The sequence below is a fragment of the Tiliqua scincoides genome, chromosome 3 (genome assembly GCF_035046505.1).
Source record: "Tiliqua scincoides isolate rTilSci1 chromosome 3, rTilSci1.hap2, whole genome shotgun sequence".
NCBI lineage: Eukaryota > Metazoa > Chordata > Lepidosauria > Squamata > Scincidae > Tiliqua > Tiliqua scincoides.
The window spans coordinates 26,716,993-26,732,512 of record NC_089823.1 but is presented as its reverse complement, the minus strand read 5'-3'; the positions used below and the strand labels follow the sequence as shown (position 1 = coordinate 26,732,512).

General features: G+C 42.1%; 1 protein-coding gene across 1 annotated transcript in view; it reads left to right on the top strand.

The window, feature by feature from the left end:
- The window catches only part of KATNAL1 (katanin catalytic subunit A1 like 1), a 43,824-nt gene that overhangs the window by 19,821 nt on the left and 8,483 nt on the right, over positions 1 to 15,520 (top strand). Inside the window, exons 6-8 of the mRNA XM_066620027.1 lie at positions 192 to 297; positions 9,632 to 9,790; positions 13,790 to 13,916. Coding sequence (XP_066476124.1) covers positions 192 to 297; positions 9,632 to 9,790; positions 13,790 to 13,916 — 392 coding nt within the window. The remainder of the gene's footprint in view (positions 1 to 191; positions 298 to 9,631; positions 9,791 to 13,789; positions 13,917 to 15,520) is intronic.

Genomic DNA, 15,520 nt, shown 5'->3' with positions numbered 1-15,520 from the left:
AAGTCTGAAAGTTATTTTCCTCCCCATGCCTTTCTTATGAAGAGTCATTTTCAGGCCACCAAATTATACCAGGCTCCTCACTAAGAAGATACAGTCTCAATGATAAAATGTGAAATGAAACTTTTTCTTTTATTAAAAATAAAGCAAAACTTAGTGTATTAGCCATCTAAATCTGAGATGATCTTTCTCAGGGATGATATAGCAGATTTGGAAGAAGCCAAGAAGTTATTAAGGGAAGCAGTTGTTCTTCCAATGTGGATGCCAGATTTTTTCAAGGGGATCAGGCGACCTTGGAAGGTGAGAATTTACAGCTACTTAGTAGTTACTATTCACTTGTGTGCACTTGTATGTTCAAAGATGTCTCAAACGATAGTGACTAAACATCTTTTCCTATATTTCACCTGCACTATGTGTGTATCAGTTCAACTTGGTGTTTTGCTTTGGTTTAAAAAAAGATAATATAAATGTCGGAAATGTTGAGATGATCCCATTATCATGGCTGGATTCTTGCTGCTACTTTCTGTCCCTGTCAGGATAGCAATTTGCACTGAAGATGGTCTCCTCCCATAGATTCATGGAGTCAACTGGACCCTGGCCTTCTAGCCTGATTGTTGTTTGGCCTGAGAAGTGGCATGTTGACTTTGGTCATCTCTGTGGTGGTTTTAAGGTGCTGTCTCTTTTTGCTTTGTTAGCACAAGCACCACTAGTTTCCAGAGAGCCTGAGGCAGGTGGTCAGAAGGGAGGTGGCTGATAGTTTTTCAAAGATGCAGCATACAAATCTGTGGACTGCTGGCACTCTATCCCAATCAAATTACAAACAGATCTGTTACTCTCTAACAGTTGTTGGAGAAGCTGAAAAAAAATGTAGCACATTTACAACGTATCTGTGGTACAGCTCTCCCTTAATTTCAGATTTCTAGGGCTAAGTATTTGGTCAGATAAATGCAATCATTAAACAAGCCTTAAAATCCTATTAGTGCTGGTTGGGATTTTTTCTGACTATTTAGGGGCATGTATACTTTAGCAGTGGTTCTCAAACTTCCTGGCAGCTTTATTCCCAGGGTAAGTCTTGGCGGGGGCAGTGAAACGATCCCCAGAATTGCACCCCTGCAGGGGAAGGGGGGCTATCTTTAAACTAAACATACATACTCTCAGGGTCCGGGTGTGTGTGTGTTGGGAGCCCTGCGAAGCACCTGAAGGGCTCCTTGCAGCTTCTAAATAGTGAAAGTTGCAAGCATGACAAAACCAGAAATTCCACTTCTGGTTTAATCTCACTTGCAATAGCTTCACTATTTAGAAACTGCAGGGAGCCCTGCTAGTACTTCGTGGGGCTCCACTGTCACTTCTAATGAGCTGGGAAGCCCTGCAGATGCTCGCACAGGGCTCTCTGCACCCTTGACAGGCTGCTGCAGGGACTGGTGAGTACATCCCAGTCCCTGCAGCCCTCCTGAGCAGCGTGATCCTGAGGATCGCGTTGCTGCCTTCCCCCTGCCCCTGCTGCCTCCCCCCCGCAAGGACTTACAGCGGTGTAAACTCTCCAAGAGAGTTTGAAAACCGCTGCTATAACTGATTACTAAAAAGATATTAAAGAGTGGTATAACATCAGCTTCTGTTCCTATGTCAAATTCTGTTTGATAATCCCTTTCCCCCTTCTTTTTCTTTCATCCTGTTTCCCTGTGTTTATCCCTTGAAATGTTTGTATTTGCCTCAATATGCTGTTAGAAAATACCTTCTCCAAAAAAAGTTATACCTATTTTAAGTGTCTATGGATTTGTTGCTATGTTGCCGTAGAAGCTGATATGCCCTTGCAATGTGGATTTTCATGATGATCCAGTAACATAGGAACTCCACAGTTACATGAGGGGCAACCAGGTGTGGCTATTTCCATGCCACACTATATTATGTATAATAATACAGATATTATGTTGCACCATCCATGTACATGGCACTTACGGAAAGTGAAATGACAGGTCCTTGTCCCCACAAGAAGATGCAATAAGGTAACATCAGAATGGACTTTATACTATGGCTGAAGTAGATAGAAAGTACCATTTCCTGTGGCTATTGCTCCAGCAAAGTCTCATCCAGTGGAATTGTTATAGTGTCCTTTAGGGGTGTACTGGCCAAGCATGGCAAGAGTTCAGGAGAGAATGATGGTGGTCAGCACTATAGGTAATTATTGAGGGATAAGTTGCCATGGCAAGCTAACTACAAGGCAATAGTCTTTCAATAACTGTAAGCTTAAATAGACAACATCAGTGTTTCTCAACTGGGTACCATATGGGTACCACTAGTGGTACTTGAAGTGGTGTGGTGGTACTTGCAGGATCCCTGGACCAGTGGCTTCACTAGGGTTCGCGTCATCTGGTGCTGGATGCCAGCACGTCACCCCCCCATGCAGTGGGCGGGGCAACACCCCAGGTGGTGGGCGTGGTGATGTACCATCACTCCGCCTCCACTGGTTTTTTGGCTGTACCTTTTGATAGAACAAATATAGAACACCTTCTGCATGAAATTACAGATTGATTGATATATATCATGATGGTATTATTCCTCCAAACTGATTTTAGTGATTTTGGTCACTAGTGGTGTCACCCCCCTCCAGGGTGTCAATTTACTAACACCTTATTGCAGCAGTTCTCAAACTTTTAGCACTAGGTCCCACTTTTTAGAATGACAATCTGTCTAAGAACCACCAGAAGTGATGTCATGGTGGAAGTGACATCATCAGGCAAATTAAAATAAATAAGTATAAATAAATAATTAAAGTAAAACAAATAATTAAATAAGCAGAAACCAGCCCTGTTCCAAGTGAATTTCCTCTGTAGCCTGCCTGCAATAACACCCCCCCCCCCTCCAAAACCAGTAAGGTTTTCAGCCCTACTCAGTGCTCAGTTCAATTTAAGAACTTCTGTTTAAACCAGATCACTGTCAGGATCCACCTGGCTTTGCAAGTCTCAAAAAGGTTCACCTTATCAGCTGAAGCCTCTTTTGATCCTTTTTAGTGGGGGGGAGGCTGCCTTCTGGAGCACTTGTTTAGCTCCAGGTGCATAGGATCAGGACCATTCTGGTAGCCTTGCACTCTCCTTCACCTGATCTTCCACACCAACCAAGGCACGTTTGCTTACTCATGAGTAATCGTGACTGTGAGGCTTAGTTTCGCTTTCCATAGGGCTCAATACATTCATCTGCATGGAGGGAGGGACTTCCTTCTCAGGTGTTTTTTGGGGCTGCATTCATTGGATTAGGACCGTTCTAGTGTCTTTGGATTCCTCTCAGCCTGCCCTTTCCGAAGGAGTAAGGCAGGTTTGCCTACTTGCCAGTAAACGCGTGATACGGCTCACTTTCACTTTCCATAGAGATACGTGCATTTTTTGTTCTCCAGTCTTTTGGCCATAACTTTTGATAGAAAGGAGATATTTCATTCTGGTTTTTTGCATTGCCTCCAACAGTATATAATATGATGGGGTTACTCCTAACCACTGCTATTTTAGTGTGTCACCCCCCAGTGCGCGTCACCCCCCTGTGTACGTCACCTGGTGCGGACCGCACCCCCTGGCAATGCCACTGCCCTGGACACCTGCTGCCCAGCAGCAAGACCAGGAATGCGATGCAACAAACAGTGGTAGGAGGCTTGGCTTGGCAAGCATTGCTCCAAAACATGCTTTTCCATGCTTGAAAAAGCCCTCTTGTCCGCCCTGAGCCGCTTACTGGTGTTTGTTGTGTTGCATCTGCCTTCCCAATCCAGAAGTAAATGGCAGTGATGTCATTGCGAGTTACTTATGGTGGCACTTTGAATAGGCAGATCATATGAAGTGGTACAGCAGAGATCAAACCTTGATAAACACTGGACTACATCAAGGTGGGTGTCTCAAGCTGCACCTCTTCAGGGGGAAACCACTTGGCTTATCAAGACAGTGGGCCCAATCCTATCCAACTTTCTGTATTTTCAGTTTCCTAGATTCTTGCTGATCTGATTTTTTAGTTTGGGTATGTTATTGAGATTGTACTTATGCTTTGATCAACAATCTCAACAGATATTCATTGTCGAAGCTACACTCTGTAGACTTTGGTAGATGTTTCTGTTATGTATTGTATTGTTAATCATGAGAGTTTGGTGACAACTAAAGGACCTGACATGTATTTGCCAAACTGCTAATAAGCTATAAACCCCAGAGCCAAAAAGAATATGGAACTCTGTTCTTATTTTAATCTCTGATTATGCTATGGGATAAAAGGGTTATGTTTCATCATTATTGGATCAACAGAAATAAATAGGTTTTAATCCTAGTCCGTAAGAGTAACAATTCAGATAGAAACTGACCAGCTCCATTCCTATATATTCAGGCTCTCTTGAAAACAGTACTCAAGATACTTGCTTTTATTTCCAAAGTAGGTAATCAGTATGAAAAAGACAGCTCTCCTCCCAGGTGAGCACAGGTTTGGATAAGATGTACTGTATTTGGAGTTGTTATTTTCCGGACATCAGAGAGTAGCTTGTTCTGCTCCCTTGGAAACATTCTTTTGAGTCAAGAAGGGCCAGGCTATAGTTGTGCTTCCCACTGTTCAACTAGTGATTGTTGAAACAGCAAGAAATAACCCTAGTGTGATTCCATCAGAATATCTGTCCCCTGCAGTGCATTTGAGCTTCTGGAAGGAAGGCTCTAGGTTTGACAGGGTCAAGGAAAAAGGACAATTTTGTGTAAGCATTTTAACCGACTGTGCATCATGGGACTACTAATCCTCATAAACAAAAATAGGTGTTGCCCAAGCACACTTGCTAAAGTGGCTTAGTTCAAAAACATTAGACCACTTACAATTTTATTAAGTTATAAAATGCAGGTTAGCATCTGAATTTCTATGTAGTTATGCCTTTTAAGGACCAAAACAGCAAGGCATGGACAATCATAGTCTTCCAATGTTTTAATTTGAACTTAAATGCAGCTATGGCACGTGGTGGTTATTGGAAGTTGAGGTGAGCTATAGTGCCAGTGTTTCTGCCCTTCCTCCAGATCAGCCCCATCCCAGGACCAAAATGGTAGACTCTGCTGTCAGGCAGAGATACACAATTCCCTAAAGCTTCTCTCTCAGTTACATGGAAGATCTCCAAAAAGCTGTGCTGTAGCAGGCCACCAGTAGTCCAGGAGGACTAGGCAAAGCTCTGACTGAGTTCAGTCAGACCAGGCCGGTGAAGATTTAAAACTTAAAAGGAGTTTATTAAAAATAAAAGGATGTGTGGTGTGTGTTAGGATAATACAAAGGAAAAGAGCAGACTTGTAAAAAGGGCTTGAATGACAGAAGTGTTCAGATGTGGATCTTGGGAAAAGTACGAACAGGTGATTAAAGGCAAATTTAAAAGGATAATAATTTTTTTTTTTTACTCACTTAAGCTTGCTGATTCCTACCTGTACTCATTCAGCTGTATGGATGCTTTAAAGGGGCAATGACACAAATTCACCCTGAGAGAGCCAGATTAGAACACACATGAGTATCTTTGGCCTTCACTTTTTGTAGCTTAGGTTCACTGAGGGCATTTCTGCATCCGGTTGGATGTTACAACCGCCTGAGCTTCCCACCTCACCTTCTGGCCTAGTCAGGTGGGTTGGAGTGCCTGATGAACTTGTATACATCAGTTACAGCAGGTGGGCTGACAAAGGGTTTTTTTTTTCCTTGCTGAACCTGAGAGAGCCAGATCAGAACACACATGAGTATCTTTGGCCTTCACTTTTTGTAGCCTAGGCTCACTGAGGCACGTGTCAGTTGCAGCAGGTGGGCTGACAAATTTTTCTTGCTGGACCCCCATCAATTCACAGAACTGCCTGTCTACGTGGTCCTTCTGTAATGGTGGTAATTTCAAAGTATTGCAGGGAAGCCTTGGATGGGGAAAAAAGAGGAGCAAAAGGAGCTCACTCATCACAAGCCTCCTGAATTGGATGGGGGCAGTGTCACTGGGAGAGGAGGGTTTCATCCTTTTCCCCCCATTCCATTTCACCAATCTAAATTGCTCTCTCAGAGCTTGCTATTAACTGCACAGCAGAAAACATATATTTTCTTCAGTTGGGCAAATGGCATGTTCGGAAGAGGGCATTTAGATTTGGAAAATGGTGCAAGGGAAAGGGTTAAACCCTCATTCCCCAATGTCTCTGTCCCAGTCCAATTCATGGTTCCCTGCAAAAGCTAAAACTTAATCCAGACATAGAAAGCCACCTTTTATAGTGTTTGTCCATTGGTCTGTTTAGTTCAGTATTATCAACAATGATTGGCAGAGACTTTCCCAAGATTTGAGATTGGGATGTTTCTCTGCCTTACCTGGGGATACCAGAAACTGAACATGGGACCTTCTCAATGCAAAATAGTGCTCTTGCACTGAACATTGGCCTGTCTCTCAACATGACAAATTGTTTTGTTCCTCAGCAAGACACTGAACATTGGCCTGTCCCTCAGCAAGACAAATTGTTTTGTCCCTCAGCAAGACAATTCCCTGCTATTGTTTGGGAATTGTGCTGTTCTGGGTGGGTGGAAATCAGCACCATCAGCTTATTTTGAATAGGATTGCATTCCCCCAGAGCAGTCAACTATGGAGTCTGGGTGCGCTCAAGGCATACCTAAGAACAGCATTGTTCTTAGGTATGCCTTGGGTATGCCTAGGCTTAGGTATGCTGGTATCTAGGAGTGGTTTTTTCCAGCTTTGACTGGTTTACCAGTTGCCCCAGTTACCTAGTGCAAACGAGTCTTGCTCACTTAGATGCACTGGTTGCATCTGGGTGGCACTTTGTGTAGGAATATCTTTAAAGACACTACAAAAATTTCAATCGGTCAAAAATGTGACCACAAGTATGTTGGTGGGGGCTAAGGGAGGCAAACACACATTTACCTTAATTTTACAACTATTTGTTTCCAAACTCAGTTGAAAGTGCTAGCTTAACCTTTAAAATCCTTTATAATTTAGGAACAGGTTACGTTGAGGTCTACTTCTGCCCATATGAGCCTACCCAAGCCCTGAAGTTGACCTTGCAGACTTTGAGTTCTGGTCCACTATTGTCTCAAATTTGAATGGTGGGTACCAGAGATGAGGCCTTTTTAGTTGTATTACTGTAGCTTTGGAATTTCTCTCTGAGAGATTTGTCAACCCCCCCCCCCCCCCGTTATTAAATGGGCCTTAAAACTTTTCTATTTCTCAAGATCTTTAATTGATCAGCTTTTAATATGGCAGGTATTCTGTTCTCCTGATGTTACCATAATTTTGATGTTATGATGCGTATTATGTATTGTATTCTAGTTTTATTTTTAATTGTTGTTAGCCACCTGGTGAGGATGAGGTGTAATGGTAGGTGTAAATCTACATAATTATAGAAAAAAAGTAGTATTATCAAGACAAGTCCATTTATCGTTGGCAATTTCTACTTTTTGATTGCAGCAGAATTTCAGCAACCTGTGACGGTCCATTTAAATACCAGCTGGGTAGAAAGAATATGAACGCTTGTGATTTAATTACCCATAAGCAAACAATAGATCTAGCATTAGAAAAGTCCTTAAATGAGTATAGTAGTAGTACAAGTTAATGGAAAATGTAGTCACAGTGAGCCCATTATACTCAAAAAATTGTGGGAGAAAACAATATTTGAATAATTGCGTTTGCGGTTGATTTGTTTTTATAAGTCTCCCCTATGTCACTCTTTCAAAGCAATTTTTTTTTTTTGTAAGTAACAAACAAAATTTAAATTGCAGTGTGGATAGCTCTTAACTGGTTACTTTATTATGTCAGTGTTTTATGTAAGATATTAATTGCATAGAGTCAATTGTGATGTGCAATTCTAATTTCAGCTAATTTGAATACCCTGAAAATACAGTGTGGCCTTGATATGCTCTTGTTAGGTTGTAATCCAATCTTCTTATGGCAGTGGAATGAAAGATATGCAGTAACAGCAGAATGCTTGATGAGAGAGTAGCTGAAGGGAAGATCTTAAATTATTGCTGGGTTTTTCCTAAGGGAATACAATCCTCACCATAAAAAAATATCCCCCAGTCTTTACCAGAAATAACTAACCCAGTGTTTATAAACTATATGTGACTCTTGAGTGTGCCTGAATATCTGTTGTTAGCAGTTCATTCATGTTAACAGGAGAAGAATTATGAGAAAAGCCAGTGAATTCGGTTGAACTTCCCAGGCAGGTGTTGTGGTTGAGAGTGGAACATGGGAGTAGATGAAGGAGGAGGCATTAGCTTGTCATCTGTGTGTGTGTGTGGGGAGGGGGGTCACGGCTGCGGGGAAGGAGGTCCGATTAGGGAAACTTCAAAGACCATGGGGTAAGCTTAGTAAGGTAAGGGCCCAATCCTATCCAGATTTCTAGTACTGGGGCAGCCGCATTGCAGCCCCGAGCTAAGGGAACAAATGTTCCCATACCTTGAGGAGGCCTCCAAGACTGTCTCCCCAAAACAGGAAGCAGTGATGTCCTATAGGCACAGCAGCACCGGCACTGGAAAATTGGATAGGCTTGGGCCCTAAGTGTTCTGGCTGGTGGGCGATTGGGAGGAGAGAAGTAATCGCAAGGTTAACCAATGAGAGAACAGGAGACAAGTGGTAGTAGAAAAATCATTAGTCTTGTGTAACTTTTGCAAATATTAAGTTATTTTAATATATAGCTTTTAAGTGTTGGCCATTCCTAGAAGGGAGAGAAGCTGTAATACTCATCCCTGAAATTGGTCCCTGAAATCTCAGAGGGACTTTTCCTTCCAAAATAGGTTCAATAATGATTGGTTTTGTTGGTCCCAGAGTGTGGCCAAAAGAATTCAGGTTTTCCCAGTGGATACTTTGTATTATTGAACAGTTGCAAGTAAGTCCTTGAAGAGTTGTGAAACCCAAAAGCTTGCCATTCCACCAGAATAGATGGTATAAAAAACCTACCATTAGAAATGTTTTCAATTCATCTTGTAATATTCTGAAATGTTCACTAGTGCTTTCATTGCATACTATGTGGTGATTCTTGTGGTCATTATGTATATAGTAGCTGTATGAAAGTACTGGAAAGGGACTTAATTCTACATATAGAATTTACTATTCCCTAGTAGTTGCTAATAGCACATTCCATACATACTTGTGGGAACATGTGAGTGACTTTTCACTGCTCAGATGTTCTAACGAGCAGAATTTTCAGGTGGTCAGTTCACACAGCATGCATGGTTCTGTCAAAGAGGATCTAATTCCTAAAGTAGGAAGGGCCTTTGCCTTGCAGAAGAGTAACCTAATCATATTTGGTTGACCTGTTACAAACATCATGACAGAGTCATCCATATATTTTAATGTAAGAAGTTTCTTTATAAAGTGGCAAGTTAACTCCTCGAGTAGAAAAAAGGCAAAAACATCTCTGATGTTGTTTGGATAAGATATTTCTGTAAGAATTAAGTACAAAGGAGGAGAGAATAACTCTCTTGCATGACCTTGTCTTTCAGATCTGTGAATGAATACTTCCATGAAACAAAAACTGCTCACACTTTGTATGGCACAACTGACTGTGAACAGTTAAGATTGTTGGCTATGCCTAGAATCTATGCCAGTTCATTTAATTTGATTGTATTGCACTGCTGAAAAGGTGTACCAGTCCTGACTGTGAGTTGTCTGCATATATTTTAGGGAGTGCTGATGGTTGGCCCCCCTGGGACAGGCAAAACCATGCTGGCAAAGGCTGTTGCTACAGAATGTGGAACAACCTTCTTCAATGTATCCTCCTCTACTTTGACGTCAAAGTATCGAGGCGAGTCTGAAAAACTGGTCCGTGTATTGTTTGAAATGGTACGTATCATCAGTGCTCAAGTGTCGCAGACCCCTTATGTAGTAGATAATAAGCCCTTCCAGCTCATTGACCTGGTTCAGATGTCACATGGAACTGATGAAATCCTGGTTCCATGCGATGTTTACCAGCCCCAGGCTTGTGTGCTTTGCCCTCACTTCAAATGCAAGGGGAGGAAGTTCATCTTCAGTTCTGTGTTTAACTCATATTTACTGAACTGTCTGAACCCAGCAAATCCTGTTCTTGTTCAGATACTGTGGTTATCAAACCAGGATTTAATGGGTTAAAACATGAAGTCTTGTTCTGTTCTAAGCAGAGAGCAAAGGAGAAAATGTCTCCCCTGTGAGCATGTGTTCAGGGCTCATGAGCATTAAGCAGAACTAGGATTAAACCATGGTTCCACATGCAGTCTGAATTGGATCAATGACTCAGGAGCAAATTTGTTATTCACAAAAACAGCTCCAGTTAATACTATAAAATTCTAGATTTTTTTTCTCATCCTTTACTAGGCCTTATTGTACCAGCCAGCTACAGTGCACTGTACAATGCCTGTGATCACCATTGATTTTAGAAATAACTGTAGCTCTGCTTAGTGTGTCAAGTTCTTGAGCATGACCAATTTATCTTTGTGAAAACAGTACATGAACTAAATTTTCTTAGTGCTTTCTTCAATGCTTTCTTTTTCCAGCCTCAAGATGTTTATTTCATGATATTTTTGACACCAGTACAGATTATAAATTTAAAACCATTCTAAAACGTTAAAACATAAAAAAGATTAGAAAAATAAAACAGAACAGACCCCACTGGATCACATAAAACTGTTAAAATTGCATTTCATTAAAAGTGCCAGCCCTAGATGTCAGCAATCAAATACTTTCCGAAATAAAAAGGACTTGAGGTCCCACAGTAAGGTCCTGAAAGAGGGAGCCATTCTTAATTGCAAGGAGAGGAAATTCCACAAAGACGCCACTATCGAGGACAGGGGTGTCAAACCCGTTTCATACAGTGGGCTGAATGACGTTTATGGTGCCTGCTGAGGGCCAAAAGTGATGTCATTAGGCAGGAAGTTATGTCATTAAACAGCTCATAACCAGAAACAAGAACATTTTCTCACTTAGGAACATATTAGCTGCAAATAACAGAAAATACACGAATCTTGATCATATTTCAAGATATGGGGGAGCCCAAGTATCATGTGGGCCGCCCTTTAAGCAGTAACACCTTAGCACTGCTCAGCAGCTGAGAGCCCGAGGGCTGGATAAAAAGCTTCTGTGGGCCGCATCCAGCCCCCGGGCCTTATGTTTGACAGCCCTGAGCTAGGAGGCCCTATTTGTCTCTGCCATTCCCCTCACTTCTGTCAATGATGGCACAATTAGAAGGGGACCCTCTGATGACCTGAGAGGATGGTTAGGATTATATGGAAAGAGACAGTCCCTCAAATACCCGGGACCTGAGCCAGAACAGCTTTAAAAGTCAAAAGGAATTGTGCCTGGAAACGAACTAGCAGCCAATGTTGCTGCTGAAGTAATGGCCCAACTGAGTGGAACCAACAAGCCCCAGCAACCACACAGGCAGCCAAATTCTGCACTAATTGCAGTTTCCCGACAGTCTTCAAAGGCAGCCCTATGTAGAGCATGTTACAATAATCTAATCTAGATGTCACTAGGGCATGGGTCACCGTGGCCAGGTCTGAGTGACTGGTACGATTGCAGCTGTTGAAACTGAGCAAAGGCTCCCTTAGCCACAGCTGCCACCTGAGAATCCATGAGCAGCTACATATCCAGGAGAACTCCTAAGATGCAGACCTTTTCTGTAGCACTTGCAACATACAGAGTATTTTATATAATTTATAGCAGCTCTATAAGCTTTCGTACCCATTTTACAGAAGGGGACTGAAGAGGTAATGATGCTGGTGCAGGGTAGAAAGAAGGCAACTCAAGAAGTCTCGGTACTCAGGAGTGAAAGTTTGCAGGCTTTATTTCATTGCAAGCAATGGGCATCTCAAGGGACTCATGTCCAAAGCATTGAGAGCAATTTCCCAATATTAACTGGACCCTTTATTCTAGGTTCTTTGTTTGAAAATTTAGACTTCCCATTGGTTGAAGTTTGACATCATGGATGGGGCTGATGCTTAATAGGCTATAGATAACTTTAGAGATGCCCGATAGACTTGTTTTAGGTTACAGTTCCCATAAAAGGTAAAATTAAACATATTGAATTACAAAGTTTTCAAAAACCAGTAGAGTGTGCTATAACATCATCTATCCAGTGTTGACTCATTGTTGACCCTTTTTCACATCCATCAATTCAATTAAAAATTGCTTTGACAAGGTTTAGACTACCCTCATTAAAAGAGATGACACAATGCTCAAAGACAGGTGTGAAGACCTCACCTTTGGCAGAACTTCAGACCCATTTCTTGGCATACATCCCCTTCAGACTCATCCTAATTAGGATGGCCTTGCTTGAGCCACCTATCTTATCTCTTCTGCATTTCTTCTCCTGAATTTAGTAAAACACTGTGGGGCCCTCTGCAAACCTCTGTGAAGCAAAGACCTTTAAACTTCCTTTAACAGTTTCACTAAAATCAACCATTTTGACTTCTGTGTCTTAATTCTATATAACTATTGTGACCTTTTACTTTGGGTACATACTTTGGTTTGGTATCACTTGGTCTCCATATGTATACTTCTGCTCGTAAAGCATTACAATAAAAGCTACAGGGATACAGGCATTTAATTCGTGAGTGAATGTTTTTGCTGAGACATCTCTGTCTCTACCAAGGTTGTCTGCCTGAAACTGGTATTTGCTTATCTGAGTTACATTCCAGACTCTGAGGCCCAAGCATCTTTAGTCAGACTAGCCTTAATAAAATCAAGCAGCTCTTTACCATTCTGTGCGTTTCCATGCTTTAGTCAGACTTTTAAAATGATTCTTTCTTTGCTTATACTTATACTGGGCTATCCAGTGACTTTACAGTCTAGGGTCAAGGGTCATCGTGCCTCAATGTATGTGACCTTTGGCCCCATTACATCATGTATCTGTCTGGCTCTAGGAAGAGAGGAAAGTGCTATTACTTCTGCCTGCTGATCCTTAGAACAGTGGCACTGAGCTCTCTTCTCTGCGACAGAGCAGTCGGCAGTAGTCTTACCACATCTTACCATTATGAGCTGTGCAATGTTTTAATAATGGTTCTATCATTAGATAAAATGTATTTTGGCAAGACATACAATTTAGATTGCAGACACAAAAAATACGTCTGAAGGCCCAGTCCTATTCAACTTTCCAGCTCTGATGCAGCCATACCAGTGGGGCATATGCTGCATCCTGTGGTGGTAGGGCAGTCACAAAGGTATCTTCAAGGTAAGGAAACATTTTTTTTCCTTACCTTGGGGCTGCACTGTGGCTGCATCAGTGCTGGAAGGCTGGTTAGGATTGGGCCCTGACAGTGCAGTCCTAGGCATGTCTACATAAGTAAATCCCATTGTGTTCAGTGGGGATTACTTCTAGGAAAGTATGAATAGGATTGCAGCCTGAATTCGTCATCATGCAAAACATTAGAATAATTTTGCCAGGCATAAAGTAGGAAAAATTCATGAACATGTTTTTCATATGTGTACTCTTTTCCTCTTCTCTCCTACATTCTGGCATCTTCATGCACATGCACTATTATCACACACTTTCATGGACACAACTACATTCGCATACCGAGTCTAACAGTGGCACAGTCTGCTGTGCAACTCCTCCTTCTGCTGAAACCCTTCCCACAAACAGCAAGCAGCCTTAGGTCTTGTGTACTGACCTTTTTAAAAACTTCTGAGCAGTTGGAATGTTATTAGCTATTCTAAATACCCCAGCAGATGAGCCAGTGGTTAGCAAGGGCTCATTTTTTTCTACTGAATCCCAAACTTTCATAACTATCGGCTGCTATTTTCTTGCATGTGTGATGAAATCCCATGAATGGTTTTGCTGTATGTCAAAATTGTTGTCTTTGTTTAAAGGCCAGGTTTTATGCACCTACAACTATATTTATTGATGAAATAGACTCTATCTGTAGCCGCAGAGGCACCTCTGATGAGCATGAGGCAAGCCGCCGAGTCAAGTCTGAGCTTCTTGTTCAAATGGATGGTAATGAATATTTGATATACACATTGGAGCTTCTCTTTCAGTTTTCTAAATTGTTGGCACAGCTGGGGCCTCTTTTTCCACGGTTTTGGAACCTGCAGTTTTACCTCACCGCAGGTCCTGAACCTGTAGATTTCCCCACCTGCTGTCCTCCAGACGTGTCTGGAGCTGTGCTCCAGTTGCGTTCAGAGACCCATCTGAGGGCTGGGGAGGCCACACATGGCCTCCCCAGCCCTCAGCAGGGCCTCCAGATGCAACTGGTTGCATTTGGAGGACAGTAGGTGGGAAGATCTGTGGATTTGATTATCTGCATATTTCAGTATTCGCGGGGGGGGGGGGAGGAGGTCTGGGTACAGATTCCCTGTGGATACTTAGGCACCACCTGTACTTTGGAGAATTGATGCAGCTCATTGAAAAGAAGCATTTTTTTTAAAGAAATGCATTCAAATGTTCACATTTTCATCTGTCCAACTTTTTATGTATGTTGTCCTCCCATAGGATGTATTTTAAATAAAAATAGAAAATGAAGAGCTTGACTTTCTGACTGGAAAACTGTGCTTGTATTTCCTTAAGAAGACCTCTTAAAAATGCATTTTTTTCCCAGTTAAGGACCAGGTTAGATGTGCTGTGGAAGATTTGTGATCTTTATCTTGTTTTATTTGGTTTGTTTGTGAACTTATGAGCTTTTGAGCTCATGGTGGAGGGTATGGTGTTTATGTTTTCCTCTGTGCAGTATTTTTTCAATAAAAACCAGTATGTAATTGCTTAAATAAGAGATTCTCTCCTTCACCCCATTTCAGAACTCTGTTTGCTCTGCAGGGGAAAACATACAAGGACCGTTTTGGTACCTGCATGTTTTTCTTGCTGAGCTAGCAGCAGCTTTAGAATCTTCATTGGGAAAATGGTATAGGGATGGAAATGTAGCTCCCTCATCTAGAGCTACATTTCCAATTTAAATTAGGCCCACCAGTAACTCCCATTGGTTTCAAAAGGCTGTAGGAGATGCTGTCATGACATGACATGTTCTCATGTCTAATTATGCTCTTACTGTAAGAAATATGGTAGAATTGTAGTATACTTCTCAAGCGATATTACCTCACACCTTGACCTTTGGTTTGTGGTTGGGTAGCTTATGATGATTAAGCATCGCCTCACAATATTGGCTTGTTTCCAAAAACTGCCTTTCCAGTCGTAAAAAGGTTATAACGTTAAAATCTCACTTTGCTACCTATCCAGTTCGATTCTCTCAGGGTTGGCCCAAGCCTCCCCCACCCCTGAGTCAGTGCACTGCATGTGCTCCCCCCAGCTCAGGTATGTGCAGGTGGACCATTTCCTCTGGCCATCACAACTTCTAGCTTTGTCCTGTTCTTGATGCAGCAGTGTCACTTCCATAGCTACCACCCCTTCCTACTCTGGCTGTACTTTAAAAAGACACACAGAAGTAGCATGGTGGAGAGGAGAGTGGTGGCATTTTCTGGAAGATGCTCTAGGGCCTAGAATCTAGGTCACTAGCACTCTTCTCCTCCCCATACTACTTTTTCTCTGCCTTTTTCAAGGGGTGGCAAGAGTGGGAAGAGGAGGTGACTGAAGACATGATTGGCAGGCCA